Source organism: Triticum aestivum, chromosome 6B (assembly GCF_018294505.1).
Source record: "Triticum aestivum cultivar Chinese Spring chromosome 6B, IWGSC CS RefSeq v2.1, whole genome shotgun sequence".
Classification (NCBI taxonomy): domain Eukaryota; kingdom Viridiplantae; phylum Streptophyta; class Magnoliopsida; order Poales; family Poaceae; genus Triticum; species Triticum aestivum.
This window is the reverse complement of record NC_057810.1, coordinates 315772692-315787920: the sequence shown is the minus strand read 5'-3', so window position 1 is coordinate 315787920 and position 15229 is coordinate 315772692. Positions and strand designations below refer to the sequence as shown.

At 46.1% G+C, this 15229-nt stretch overlaps 1 protein-coding gene and 1 long non-coding RNA gene across 2 annotated transcripts; both read right to left on the bottom strand.

Moving 5' to 3' along the window:
- Positions 1–940: 940 nt before the first annotated feature.
- LOC123137055 (uncharacterized) lies at positions 941–3847 on the bottom strand. The gene is made up of 4 exons (XR_006467669.1): positions 3370–3847; positions 3190–3275; positions 2690–2783; positions 941–1905 (listed from the first exon to the last, which is right to left on the bottom strand). It is a non-coding gene; the product is annotated as an uncharacterized lncRNA (long non-coding RNA).
- A 2909-nt stretch (positions 3848–6756) lies between these two features.
- LOC123137054 (50S ribosomal protein L21, chloroplastic) lies at positions 6757–10730 on the bottom strand. The gene is made up of 5 exons (XM_044556606.1): positions 10392–10730; positions 7873–7953; positions 7376–7477; positions 7218–7292; positions 6757–7089 (listed from the first exon to the last, which is right to left on the bottom strand). Exons 1-5 carry the CDS (start codon positions 10659–10661, stop codon positions 7009–7011), a joined length of 609 nt encoding a protein of 202 aa, XP_044412541.1. The 5' UTR covers positions 10662–10730; the 3' UTR covers positions 6757–7008.
- Positions 10731–15229: the final 4499 nt, after the last annotated feature.

Below are 15229 nucleotides of genomic sequence, written 5' to 3'. Positions count from 1 at the left end.
TCCATATACTCCCCGGCGAATTCCCGAAACTCTCTGGTACTCCGAAAAATACCCGAATCACTCGAAACCTTTTCGAAGTCCGAATATAGTCGTCTAATATATCGATCTTTATGTCTCGACCATTTCGAGACTCCTCGTCATGTCCTCGATCTCATCCGGGACTCCGAACTCCTTCGGTACATCAAAACACATAAACTCATAATATAACCGTCATCGAACTTTAAGCGTGCGGACCCTACGGGTTCAAGAAACTATGTAGACATGACCGAGACACGTCTTCGGTCAATAACCAATAGCGGAACCTGGATGCTCATATTGGCTCCCACATATTCTACGAAGATCTTTATCGGTCAAACCGCATAACAACATACATTGTTCCTTTTGTCATCGGTATGTTACTTGCCCGAGATTTGATCGTCGGTATCTCAATACCTAGTTCAATCTCGTTACCGGCAAGTCTCTTTACTCGTTATGTAATGCATCATCCCGCAACTAACTCATTAGTCACATTGCTTGCAAGGCTTATAGTGATGTGCATTATCGAGAGGGCCTAGAGATACCTCTCTGACAGTAGGAGTGACAAATTCTAATCTCGAAATACGCCAACTCAACATGTACCTTCGGAGACACCTGTAGAGCTCCTTTATGATCACCCAGTTACGTTGTGACGTTTGGTAGCACACAAAGTGTTCATCCGGTAAACGGGAGTTGCATAATCTCATAGTCATAGGAACATGTATAAGTCATGAAGAAAGCAATAGCAACATACTAAACGATCAATTGCTAAGCTAATGGAATGGGTGAAGTCAATCACATCATTCTCCTAATGATATGATCCCGTTAATCAAATGACCACTCGTGTCTATGGCTAGGAAACTTAACCATCTTTGATTCACGAGCTAGTCAAGTAGAGGCATACTAGTGACACTATGTTTGTCTATGTATTCACACATGTATCAAGTTTCCGGTTAATACAATTCTAGCATGAATAATAAAGGTTTATCATGAAATAAGGAAATAAATAATAACTTTATTATTGCCTCTAGGGCATATTTCCTTCAACATACCCCAGGCTTCAGTCTAGCGAGAACTCTTCCGCGGCAACCTTCCATGGTGTGGATGCATATGACCTTCAACTCTTTTTTATCAGACTGCTTCACTTTATGCTGGCGGTGGAGGGCGATTGCATACCTATTAATTGCCTGGTAAGCAGACTTCTTGTCTGGGAAAACCTGCCCAACCTCCAGGCTCCAGAGTGAAATTCATTTGTGATGCTCATATCCTGTAAAAACCCAGGTTGCAGTGACGCCGTGACCGCCCTCTCGGGAGGAACATCTTCTTCTTCGCTTGACTCGGAAGACGCGGAAGAGTGATCGTCATCATCTAGCGCCTCCGGCAATCCCTCCACATGTTCACTCATGTCAACGGCCGCAGACCAATATCCTGTGTCATACACAGGCTGGTCGCCCGTCAGTTCCGATGGGCCGATGCTAGGGGCTGATGTGATGGCCAACTCGACCTCACCGCCCCTGCTATTGCATTCGGCAACATCAGTGACTGAAATGAACTCCGCATACACCATCGGCTGACCAAACACTGGGTTATTGGGATTGCTTGCAAACCTCATGTACGACCCCCACGACTGATCACCTGTGACAGGCCGCAAACCCCAACGGGCAGCTATCCCATCATTTGCTCCGTCAGCGACGAAGGCCTCCGTTGTCAAATTTTTTCCCTGCATCCCTGGGCCAAACACCGCTCGGATGCACCTTCTGACAGTTGAATAACCCACGTTGACCATGTCTCTAACTACAACTGTAGTCGACTCGCAGAAGAACACATCCACCCCGAAAGGACCGTCGCGTAAGACGTTCCCATAGTACACTAATAAATTTTCCATAGTACCTAACCAACATACATGTTTACATTTTAAACAATTAGTAACTGAACATCTAGTAGTAGTACGATGACAACATTTACATATCATACGACTAAAATAATAATCATATTTTCGTTACAAATATTCGGTTTGTTTTTAGAATCATTTGCTTAGACTTTCCGGGGTTGTTTGGTTAACCGGTATTTAGAGATCTATTTTTTCTCAAACTCGTCTACGAGCATCACAAACTAAAACTCTGTTTTCTTTTCTCTAACTACCCGAAAAATATCCTAAACTGATTCTCGTAACATGCAAAAACTGAGCTTTTGGAAAAAACACTATTAGTAAAAACTAATTTTCTTACAACAAGTTATGACAAAACCGATGGTAGTTACTCGCTATCCCAACAACCACTGAACATAATAGTACAATAATAACATTTTAATATCATATGATTAAAACATTTAATTTCTTCCGGCTTTATATAATTTTTTCATATCATACGATAACAATCATTTATTTACAAATAATAATATTTGCAGCGGCATGCACATATTTCACAACAGTACATCAATACAAAAAATATTAACATGCAAAAACAAAGCTTTTGGAAAACATTTAATAGTATGATAATAACATTTTAATATCATATGCGTAATACATTTAATATCTTCCGGATTTATAGAATTTTTTCATATCATACAATTATAATCATTTATTTACAAATATTAATATTCGCAGCGGCATGCATATTATTCACAACATTACATCAATATAAAAGATATTAACATATTACGAAGTCATTTATACCTCAGCTCCAATATGGATGTGCTTGCGACTGCAATTAAGCGTCAAAATAGTTCGAATAAATATCCGTCACCAGTATTATATGAACGGAGTCAACCTATTATCACATGAACATCAATATTACACACGGATTTTTCTTTCTGCTATCAAAAGTATAAAAATAGCACTTGCTTGTATGTAGACCTACGGTTTCCTAACTATAGACTTAGTAATAAACAAACCACATGAAATAACATACCACATGCAATGAACAATTGCAGTGCTATTTTTTTCTTAATTACCATATTAAGATCTTCTCTCACATCTCAATACTAATGGACGCTAACATTGATACAACATCTTCAACCTACTCTTCTAAAAAATTAGTATAAATGTTGTATCTGTCGTCTACAAATTTTTCTAACCTCTAAGCACTTACATCGCATAGCTAATGACGAGCTAAAAGACTAACTAATTACCACTGTGCATGCGCATAAAAAATGCATATATTGCAAAGCTCATACCTCGTTCTTCCCCTTCGTACTTCACTTTGCACGGCAAATCCTACTCCAGAAACTCCAAATGACTCCTCCAAGTGCTGAAATAATGCCTAAAGCAACATAGAATACACACTTAGGAACTAATCAAACAGAATAAAAACATCATGCATGCGAACGAAACCAACAAAAATGGATAGATCTTACCTTAATCTATCTTTTCTTCAACTTCATCATTTTCAAAATCCAACTCTAAATCGTCCTAAATCACGAGTGAAAGTGCTTACTGAGCCTTTTTCTCTCTGTACTTAGAGACTTAGAGAGCAAAGGAGAGGAACGAGGTCACATAGAGTATGCTTACGCACGGAGCTGAAGCATGGCATATAAAAAGGAAGAGGATCCCTGTAGTGTCGGCAGATCAGGTTAAAACTCATCCTACTGCAGCCTCGGATTCCCGCACCGAGTGAGTTAATTCCCGCAGTGCCGTCGTGTCCTCTAAAGCAAAAGCAGTGCTGAGTGACTGATACGGTCGCGTCCGCTGAAGCAAAAGTAGTGCTGAGTGACTGATGCGGTCGCGTCCGCTGAAGCAAAAGTTAGCAGACTGAGTGATTCCCGGGCATACGAATCACCGCACAGCGTCGGATTCGTGCCCATGAAAATTAGCGCACAGCATCGGATTCCCGCGCGTGAAAATCAGCATCGTCAGTGTGGGAATCATCTTTGTCTGCCAGAGCATAAGCTGTCGCGCCGCATGCAAGGAGCAAAAGCTGTCGCGCTCGTGGGAATCAGCGGCGCACATCGCAGCGCATGCAGCAGCCGGCCGCCTCGGCTAGTGGCGGCGAGGCCCACTGGCGGGGCCCGCGGCCTACACGGCCTGTCGGCCAGGGACAGACAGCGCCATGGGCGGCCGCCTCCCACAGCGGCAGCAGGGCCCACCTGGCCCGCCCCGTTCCATCCCAGCGAGGCAAACTGCAGCGATGCCGTTTCCCCTGGGTGGCCGCCTCTTGCAGTGGCGGCAGGGCCCGCCATCTCCTAGCGTGGCGGCAGGCGCCACATGTCGGCTGCCGCGCCTGCCGCCACAGCCGAGGGGGTCTCTTTTGTCATTTATATCTGCAGGTAGTCCTTTCTGTCAAATGTGTTCGGCAACCGGTCCTTTTCGACAAAAAATCAATAGGAGGAGCCGTGACTGATACCTCATCTAGTGGAACGTGCCATACCATGACCATGTGCACAGAGTCACGTTGAACATACAATGTCTCCACGGTACCCATATATTGCGTCCAATGGCTAGGTCTAATTAATACCATGGATACACAATAACAAAAAACCTGAAAATGAGCAAATTCTGGTATATTACTCCCACAGGCGTCTGATTGCCGTGACTCTTGGAACCATCGGACGACGTTCCAACTGCTTCGATCGGTTGTATTTTTGCACGACAAAAAAGTATCGCATTCCTTCTTCCGCATTCATTTATCTCTTCTTCCTCGCTCGTTCCTTTTCTTCCGCCCAGAAACACCACCCACCCCTCTTTGCAGCCATGGAGGACGGGAAACAAACAACGAGGACCCACCACATGACTGCTCATGGCACAACTGTGTTGGAGATGGTATACACAAACAAGCCAGGGGCTGTGGAGCGAATCATCGCGAGCATTGGCTCCAGGAGAGTTTGTGGGCTCCCGTAAGAGTAGTTATAGGTGAAGGGGCCGTCGTCGTGCAACTCACCATGAGCGAGCATGGCTCGTGTATCACTATAGCAATGTCCTCGTGTACCACTACAGCAGGTCAGAGCAGTGTCGAAGTTTCTAATTACTCTCGGACTTGTGGCTTCAGGTAGTGTGCTAGCACCATCAGGTTGGAAATGAAATCTGGGGTGTTATATTAGGTGTTTGCATTTAGACAGTCAAGAAATTTTCTCTTCAGTGAAGTGGCTACAGCGACGGATTACTTGTGACCAAATCCAGTTTTCTGCAGCTTTACCCCGAGAGAAGTTTCAACTTGGCCTAGAGAAGTCTATGGACTAGGACTACTCAAGTAAGAACTGCCTTAGTTATTCTAAAAAAAGGCCTCATTTGGCGGGTGGGAAATGGCCAGTCTATCAATATATGGACAGACCCATGGATCCTAGGGGAACGACACGGCTGCCAGCTACACCAAGGGGCACCAACTTACTATCAAAAGTCAGTGATCTGATCGATCCGGTGACGGGTGTGTGGGATGAACCGCTGGTGAGGGCCACTTTCCATGAGGATGACCCATCCTGGATCCTTGCCATACCTATAAACAATGTGCTTGAGGATCTCCCTGCATGGCATTTTGATAGAAGGGGCATTTTCTCAGTTAAATCGGCTTATTGGGTTCATATGCATGATAGAGCTCTTGAGGGTCCCAGAGGTGTTGCTTCAGGGGTGGAGGAGTCAAACAGAATGTCCCCATGGAAGATGATTTGGCAGCTGACAGTCCCTGGCAAAATTAGGCACTTCATGTGGAGACTAGCGCACAACTCGATGGCTTTCTGCGTGAACCTTCAAAGAAAGGGGCTCAAGATTTCTCCGGCCCAGTTTGCCGCATTCACGAGGAGGACGGGGGCCATCTCCTCTTTAAATGCAAGCAAGTCAAGGAGGTGTGGCGCCTTTGTGGACTGGAGGCGGAGGCTGCTGTTAATGGACCATCGAACGGCTATGACAATGGTGGAGAAGCTGATAGCCTTCCCTGTGGAGAAGCAAGCTCTCATCGCTACACTCATGTGGAACTGGTGGTGTGAGCGAAATAACCACAGAGAAGGAGGCAAAGGCAAATTGAGCGAGGAACTAGCATGGATTATCCAACATCAGACGCGTGAATTCTGCACTCTTCAGCAAACCCAAAAGAACGCCTGTTCATTACCCAAACAGCGTTGGACGCCACCACCCGAGGAGTGGATTAAGATTAATATTGATGGTTCATTCAGGCCAGATGAAAGAAATGGGGGCTGGGGTGCAGTGTTCAGGGACCATGTGGGCGATGTGCTGGTTTGTGCATCAGGTTTTCTCCCTAATATTCTGAATGCTCTACATTCAGAGATGCTTGCTGCTGAAACTGCACTTCATTTGGTTTCGGACCTGGGAATGGGCAGGGTGTACTTGGAAACGGATGCACTTCTACTGAAAGATGCTATTGATGACAAGGGCGTTGATTCCTTTCTCCCTAGAGTCTGTAATCAGGTTGCTCACACTCTGGCGACCAAGGGATCGCTGATGGCTGGAATGGCTCCCTGTGTAACAGACGGACCTGATCCGTGTGTATCTCTCTTTGTGGCGAGCGATTTGGCTTCACACACTGTTTAATGCAATGCATTGAAGCTCAAAAAAAAGTAAGAACTGCCTAAAAGAATGTAATGACAGGTACTACAAAATACGTGTGTCTAGGCCACGGGCATTGTTGTCTTTCTCATGGACTTAAAAGTGGTAAGATTTCTGCAAAACCACAGCCAGAAATAATACTATGACAATAAAGAGCTAAACAAATTCAGATTAGATTTAGGAAAACAGATAGTAATATTAGCAATGTTATGTAGTGCGGGCCTCAACAACTCTGAAAATTGCACAATCCAAAGCTAACATGTCCACATTGTAATTAAATGCTTTCCCCTGTCTTTCTGCACAGTCAAGATAATACAATTGGATTTGAAAGGAACATAAGAGCTGGTGGAATGAACAAAAGGATGGAACCAGCCACTCAACGAATGGCAGCATTTCGAGTACATTAACTTGGGGAAGAGCCTCACTTGGGGAAGAGTGGGGAAAATGCTCTAGCACTCTAATGTACTACCAAGCATTTGTAACTAAACAACTTACAATTACACTTAAGCTGGAACTTGAAGTATTGGATCAGCAGGGAATTCCTCATATCCACTTATGCCGGTAATTCTTAACCTCGTATTTGGCTGTCAAAGAACAGAAAATTATAAGAACTCATATTGTTTTGGAGTTGGGAATGTCAAAACTAAGTCAGTTCTTATGACTATGCTAGTATATTTCCACCTTCAATGGGACACAAACTAGACATACTTACCTGTCTGTGACCAGCTTTCCTCTGGTACTTCTTCTTCTTCTTGAACTTGAAAACAATCACTTTATCGTCCAGTCCCTATTGAACAAATAATGGGGAGAAACCAGTGTAAGCTAATTTTGTATATTCATTATTAATCTCACTTCATGCATAGGGCATACCTGTTCTTCAACAATTGCATGAACAGCAGCATTGGTCACCACTGGCATGCCAATATAAGCTTTGTCTCTAGTTGACACCAGTAGTACCTTGTTCAAAATGATCTGTGCATCAAACATTATATGGGAGTTATCTCAAAGATACAAAAGCATGCCAAGGATCCATATGAATGTGTGCGGTTGCATGCTAATTCCATATTTTCATGGACTAAGTAAACTAAATGAACAAACACGTAATGTATGAGTTACTTCCGTAACCATGTGTGCATAGCCACATCAAGACCAATGAGCGAACCTAAGAACAAGTACCAAAATGAGAGACCTTTTATAAGAACAACAACGCAGTAAGGTAATTCTCCAAAGGATTTTATTTTCTCATCCAAACATGCTGGAGGAAACCATGCCACATGGCAAAAGCATTACCCAAAGTCTTACAAACAGTCAGACGTCAACTTGGGGAGTCCTAAAAAACATTATGTATAAAAGGACAAGCACTAAACCTGATCATTGACATTGGCGTCTTTCAGCCTCTGTGTGTATATGTACCGACCTGGCATCACAATGTATTGTCTGGACCCAATCTGCACAACAGAAAATTATAGTCAAAATAGTTTCCTCATTAATCACAATACCTATAGGAAGTAGAGAAAACAGAAACTCTCCAACGACGCATCTTTGCAGATTCAGCATTTTTTTAAAGTGCACCCAGATAATTCATTGTAATACATTAAATAGTTCCAATTTTCTTTTTAACACTGCGGCATGCACATCCTAGTGTGAAGTGTGCACATTTCTCTTTTTTTTAGAAAAGGAAGATGACCCCCAGCCTCTGCATCTGGGCGATGCATACGGCCACTTTATTAATTATTCTTACAAGACCTTACAAAGCCATACAACAGCAAGACTAAAGCCACCGTCTAAGCAACAAACGTCGCTACACCTATCCAATTGATGAAGGGGTACAGATAGTCTGGGCCTAATACCAAACAGACATCGCAGCCAAACCTAAACATCTAAGACCTGAGGTCCCAACCAGGACGCTTGCCGGGTATGGGGCACCTACCAGTCCGGCGCACTCCTCAACCAAGACGCCTGCCGGGTATGAGGCCGCTGCAGCCACCTGCCACCAATCCATCTTCAGAGCTGTATTGTTGCCTGTACCGTGCTAGGTCTCTCTGCCATCGACGCCACCACGACGCCCGACAGTATCGTCCTCCTGCGTGAGTCCATCCTCCCACAGCGAACTCCGAATCTGCACTGCGCCACGCCGTCAAGATCCGTCGCCATCAGTGTGTAGGATGAAGCACCGCTCCACCAAAGAATCCGTCCTCTGGTCCCTCGATCACGTGTGTACCTCCAAGAATGACGCCCCCAAGGGAGGAACGACACCAGAGCACCGCCGTCATCCGATCATCCGATCTGGGGTTTTTCCCGGAGGTAGCAGAGAGTGACCTTGAACTTCTCCACGGCGATGCCTTCAAGAAGGGAACGACGCAGATAGCGCCGCCACCGCCGGCCTTAGCAGGAGCCAAAGGCAAGTTTTCACCCAGATCAGTTCGAAGGGATCCAACTCTCGTGCCCGGGCCGCCGTCACCACCATCACCACCAGGCAGACCCTGGAGTACCGGCAGATCAGCGAGCCGCCGGCACCACCGCATCCAGATCGCCGGCCACGCCGGGTCGCCGCCATCCCCCGCGCCGTCCGGGTCAGAGACGGAGCCGCCGATCGCGCACAGGGACCGTTCCGCCGCCTGCACACGCCGGAGCGCCGCCGAGAGCCCAGCGCCCGCCATCGCTTGCCGAAGCCAACCGCCCGAGCACTGGCGCCACCGTGGAGCCATCAAATCGGGGTGGAAGACGCACGCCGACCACCCTCGCGGACCCCACCGCACGCCCGAGCGCCGGCGCCACCACAACGCCATCAGATCGGGATGAGGAGGAGCCTGTGCGCTCACCGCCCTGCGCAGACCACGCCACCGCCAGCGCCGCAGCGCCACCAAGCAGGGGAGCCCCGCCCAGATCCGCCGGCGGCCCGACCTGCCGCCGAGCCGAGCGTCGGCCGTCCCGCGCCGCCCAGGAGCCTCGTGAGGGGGGAGGGAGCCCCGCCGCCGCCGACGCACGCGCGGGCTTTGCCCGGCAGCGTCCCCTGGCGGCGGCGAGGGAGAAGGAAGGCGAGAAAGGGGAGCGGCGGCGACAATCTAGGGTTCCGCCCGGGCCGCTCGCGGGAGCAGCACGGAGGACCTTGCCAATGTGCACATTTCTCTTGCTCCATTGTTTCCGGTTTAAAACGCTTGCACGTATTTTCAGATCTTTTTGACCTGTGAAATACAACTTGTATATCATACTCCCTCCGTCCTTTGAAGAGTGTACTTCCAGCTTTGTTGGAAAGTCAAACATTTTTATGTTTGACCGTATTTATACAATAATGCATCAACATTTATGCCATCAAATTAGTAGCATTAGATTCATGATAAAATATATTTTCATCATATACCTATTTGGTTTCATAAACATTGATATATTTTTGCACAAACTCGGTCAAACATTGAGATAGTTTGACCCTCCAACAAAGTTGAAAGTACACTCTTTAAAGGACGGAGGGAGTATGCCACTACAAGCATACCATTAGAAACTTCTCACGAATACGAATTCAATGTTATATCTTTTTGTGGCATATAACTCGCATTTCTTTGGTGAATTTGACAATCTAGAAAAAAATTCGTGGGTCTACTAAACCCGAAAAGAGGGAGTAGTATTCATGAATCATGATACAGCCTAACCATCTCTTGTGCAGCACTGTGTTTTTTTTTTTTTTGGCGGGGTGCAGCACTGCAGTCCCAACGAAACCTGGAATCTTCAATTCACCACAAGGCATACATAAAGCTCAAGTGGTATTTAAGTCACGGAGATTTACGAAACAGCAGCTAATGAAGCCCAAAGAAGGCCCTAGTAATTTCCAGTTTATCTTGACCAAACTGCAACTTTAGATGCTAGTGAGTGAACGTGCGAGCTAACCCACCATGACAACGGCGAAGATGTCGGCGTCCTTCCCCGCGCCAGCAGCAGCCAGCTGCACCTCAACAGGCTCCGGAACCGCGGCATCCTCTACCACCTCCTCCGCCTCGGCTTCCACCGGAGCGGGCGCCTCCTCGGCGGCCGCGAAGATGCGCCAGTGGCGGGGCACGGACGCGGTGACGGAGAGAGAGGCGCTTGCGGGGAGGAAGGCGGCGGTGTGGAGGAGTGGGGTTCTCGAGGGGAGGAGGCGGAGAGGGAGCGTGGCGGTGGCCATGGACGGGGCGCGGGACGATGGCTAGGGGGAACGACGGATACTGGACTGGAGGGTTTTCGGACGAAGAGGGGAGTGGGATAATATTGTGGATAGGAAGAAAATCGCGTGCTCGGATAGCATTACCAACGGCTGGCAGTTTTTTTTCACGCACACACTCATATATCTATACCAATATAAAAAAACTCAAAGGACAGATCCAATTAATCTCGACGATCAATTCATTCAATCCAACGACCTAGACTGCTTCATGTCGAGCGCTCAACACGTTTAGCGTGCAGTTAATTCCTTGCCATATATAATGCTAATCACATAATAACACGCAAATAATATCCTACTTAATATCCACATTCACTTAATATAATTACACATTGACTAGTATATGTAAGTATCCCTCCGTCCCAAAATTCTTGTCTTACATTTGTCTTGATACGGATGTATCCAGTACTAAAAAGTGACTTGATACATCCGTATTTACACAAATCTAAGACAAGAATTTTAAGACGAAGGGAGTATATACACTCACCCACTGGCGGAGCCAGGATTAGCTGACGCCCCAGGTGAAAAATTAGGGGCTAAAAACTACCAAAAAAACTCCAGTTTCAAGGCATATGAAAGTCAATCTATATTGCATAACTAATAAGAAACCAAACATAATATTCAATGACAGCATTTGTTTCTTGTTGGGTCAATTAATAAAGCAAGATAAATCAAAAGGCAATATGTAGCATATATAGAAGATACAAAAGATTGATACAAAGATTGATACCAAATCAAAGGATTGATTGATCTGAACCTCCCATGACTACATCTTCAATAATAGAAGAAGCTAAACCTTCAATAATAAATTTCAGAATGCAAATCAATAATATAGCAGATAAAAAATAGTTAATAACAGACGCAAAATGTGAAAGCTTACATCCAGGATAAGGCAAAAGGCATTTGCGATTGTGATAACCTTGAAATCGCTCAATGATATTTGATTCTTCAATACTCACAAATACATCTTGCTCAATATAACATACCATTCTATGATTCATCCAATTATCACCTATTTTGTTCCTCAATCCAGTCATGATAACGCTCATAGCTGAGAATGCCTTTTCCGCTGTTGCGGTTGCAACAACTAAATCAATGCTAACTCCATAATAAATTAATCATGCAACACACTGAATATTTCATTTTTGAAATGATGGTTGTAAGTTACCAATTGCCCACCCCAAGTCCTTGAACGCACATTAGCAGTTCTTATATCTCCCATATTTGGCACTACAATGTTGTATTTGACACACCCGCAAAAAATAAAAATAAAATGTTGTATTTGACACAAAAGTCTGTTACCTTTTTACAGAACTCATCCCAACCATCCTGCCTTATATCTAATGTGGTTTTAATCAATCCCACAGCATGTACAATATGCCGATTTTTAATTGCAAGCATTGTGAAAGATTGCTAGTCTTGCCCAGATCACAGGCCACCAAGTGGCAAGTGGATAACTGGATATATAGAAAGCCCAATAGTACACTCCAGACTTTTGAAATCGTCATATCTTCGTTTGAAAATACAATGAACGTACAAGGAACTCTACCTAGTTACACTCTACCTAGTTACGTAGATGCACATAGGTCAAATACTAAGCACACTCTGGATACACTTAGTAAGTTCGACCTAATTTCTTAACATTGTGGTTGAGATAAACAGTTTCAGTTCACATAAATCAATGTAAAACGCAAGCAACAACAATGGAATGTAGATTATATAGTGAATCCCAAGGGGAGGGGGGGCATGCTTACAAGATTAGGACTAATCTGGAGTAGCCTGCTACATGACAAATACTGCTACATTCCTAGTTCCTTATAGCTATACATCAGAAGTTCAAAACAGAGCTCAACGCCTCCACCGAACAGAGTTATACATCAAAGAGAACTAGGAAGGGATACCTTTGCTCCTGCTCTGCTGTCTATTCTGTGTTGCAGCTCGCCAGATGTCGGACAGCCTGCCACCTCGTCGGGGTCGCCGCCTCGTCGGACAGGGCAACAGCCCGATGCGCCGCAGCGGCGCAACCTGATGCCGTAGAAGGGGATCAAATGGGACGGAGCTGGTCGGCTAGGTAGGTACGACGGCAGCTGGCAGCCGGTGGCGGCGAGCTGCGCCGGCGGGCAAAGACGCAAGCCACGCAACCAGCTGATGCCTAGTTCGTCCAGGTCGGGGGAACGCGCGATGGGCAGCCGGTTGGTTTGTGTTCATCCAAGACTCCAAGTTGACGCACAGGTAGGCAGCTTTTTGAGAATGGGCCTCACGCCCCAGGCCGCCTTCGCTTTGCTAGAGTATATTTGCTACAATGTACAAGCAAGATGGGCCTCACGCCCCAGGCAGCCGCCCGGGCTGCTTGGGGCCTGTATCCGCCCATGCACTCACCCATATAAGCATGTATAGTTGTTTAGGTCCGGTTGACTGAAAAATTCAATAGGTGTGTGGTCGACTGGTATCATCAATGCATTGTCAAGGATGGCCGCGTAGTTGTCTAGGTCTCTTCTAAATAGGTTTTCTGGATCTCTAGAGGGTAGTTGTGGATGCAATCAGACCAGGACACAAGTCAATGGAGTGATGACATGGCACATACAAAGCATCGAACATGGACCGAAGTTTGTGTTTGAGAGAGATAGAGAAGGAATTGATCGACGATTTAGGAGTCGGTTTTTTCTCTCGAGGACATCATAGGGAGGGGTGAATTTTTCCTCTCCCCTGACATGAACATACACACAGGCGAATAATCCACATGCAAGTTGAACTACCCAACGATTTGGCAGAGATTCTGCCATTTCCCTGTGCACCAAACAAACCCCTAGGCCTCATTTGGTTGTACGGGCTGCAAATCCAAGGGAGCAAACTCCCATCAGGGTATTTTTGGGGCTAGGCGGAATCCTTTCCCAACAGGAGAAAAGATTTCCCTAATCCATGTTGCCATTTGATAGCATGAAGATTAGCGGAAACTGGATAATTTCATTCTAAATAAACATTGGAAAACTAAATAATAACACTGGAAAACGAGGAGTCCCTTAAGTGCAATACATATCCATTCTGCTTAAAATGGTTAAACTAATTTACATCATGGAGTAGGTAACTAGCTATGTACCCCTTCTCATAGCCTCATACGCAAGGGCATGCTACCGGGGTTTCTTGCGCCCCCCTCGGCGCAACTACCAGTCTACTTTGTCTCCTGTGGCCTTAGAACCATGGAGGTGCGGTGGATCCCGACCCTTGTTGACGGGAGGGCTTCGTTTTTGGATGTTTTTAGTTTCGTTAGGGTTTGTGTCCTGCTCCGAAGGTGAGGCGGCGGTGACTCTCTGAAGATGGAATGAGGTTCTTCCCGCCTAGGACTATCCCAGCGGTGCTTCTATCATTGTCGGAGGGCGTGTGGAGGTATGTCTCCGTCGGGTCTCGCGAGATTCGGTTGACGTTTGTCTTCGGTGGATCCACGTGGATTTGGTCTTCGTTCGCGTGTTTGCAGGTTGGATCCTTCTGATCTACGCTTCCCTTCATCGACGCGGTTGCTGATCTGGTGCGCTGGTCCTATCGGGCCTTAGCATGACGACTTCCCTATTGTCTACTACAACAAGGTTTGCCCGACTCGAGGGAGGGGCGATGATGGCGGTGTGCCTTCGGCTCGCTCTCATGCTTGTAGTCGTCGCCGGGTGTCTATGGACCTGGATGTAATTTTTACTTATGTTCTTTGTACTACCTTGACAATTGATAATTAGATCAAAAGTTTTTCATGCAAAAAAGAGTAGGTAATCTTTTATTTTTAAATAGTTCATCCCCACTACAAGTAATTCTCTCAACATGAAGCCTTCCACCTCACTGACGATGTCCTGGACTAAGGGGTACTATCCTCACTGACTATGTACTCCATCACATCAATACAATCAAAGCAGGACATAGGGTTTTGCTGCTTTGAGAGGGCCCGAACCTGGGTAAACATTGTCTCCCTTCGTGCCCTATTACCATTGTTCCTAGACCTACAACTCGGGACCCCCTACTCGAGATCCGTCGATTTTAGCACCCACATTGGTGGCCCATATAGGTCCCACTATGTGGTAAAAAAGGGTCAATGACTCATCTTCAGATCATCAGCAACATCGGTTGCGGCGACATCTTCACACTGATCTAGCCGAACACCTCGGCCGCATCGAAAGCTTCACCCCAGATCAAATCATCAGATTGGGAGTTTGGAATATACTGCCAACTCCCGTGGCGATCTCACCCTCTCTGGTTGGGCACTAGATCAGCTGGAAAACTCCATAGATGTCGTGGCCTTAACCTAGGACCCGACCTCAGATCCGAACTTCGAATCAGGTCTCACCTCAAAACCAACCTCAAGTTTGGATATGATCTCTTCAGCATCAGACCATGCCCTCGCCCTGGCTGATCCACACCCCAAATTCATTTCACATGCTTCGTCGAGCATACTGCAAGTTAGCCCCGCCTACTATCAAGAGATGGGCCCGGAAGACCTCTCGCTTTTAAATGAGATACTGGACCGAATCCAAAATCTTGGGATTTCAAACGGC

Bases quoted from the DNA above. Each gene is read 5' to 3' on its own strand.
- LOC123137054 (XM_044556606.1), bottom strand. From the start codon at position 10,661: ATGGCCACCGCCACGCTCCCTCTCCGCCTCCTCCCCTCGAGAACCCCA. The intron at 7,954-10,391 runs GTGGGTTAGCTC...TCTGTTGTGCAG, and splicing joins ACATCTTCGCCGTTGTCATG to ATTGGGTCCAGACAATACAT. The intron at 7,090-7,217 runs GTAAGTATGTCT...GTTCTTTGACAG, and splicing joins GGAAAGCTGGTCACAGACAG to CCAAATACGAGGTTAAGAAT.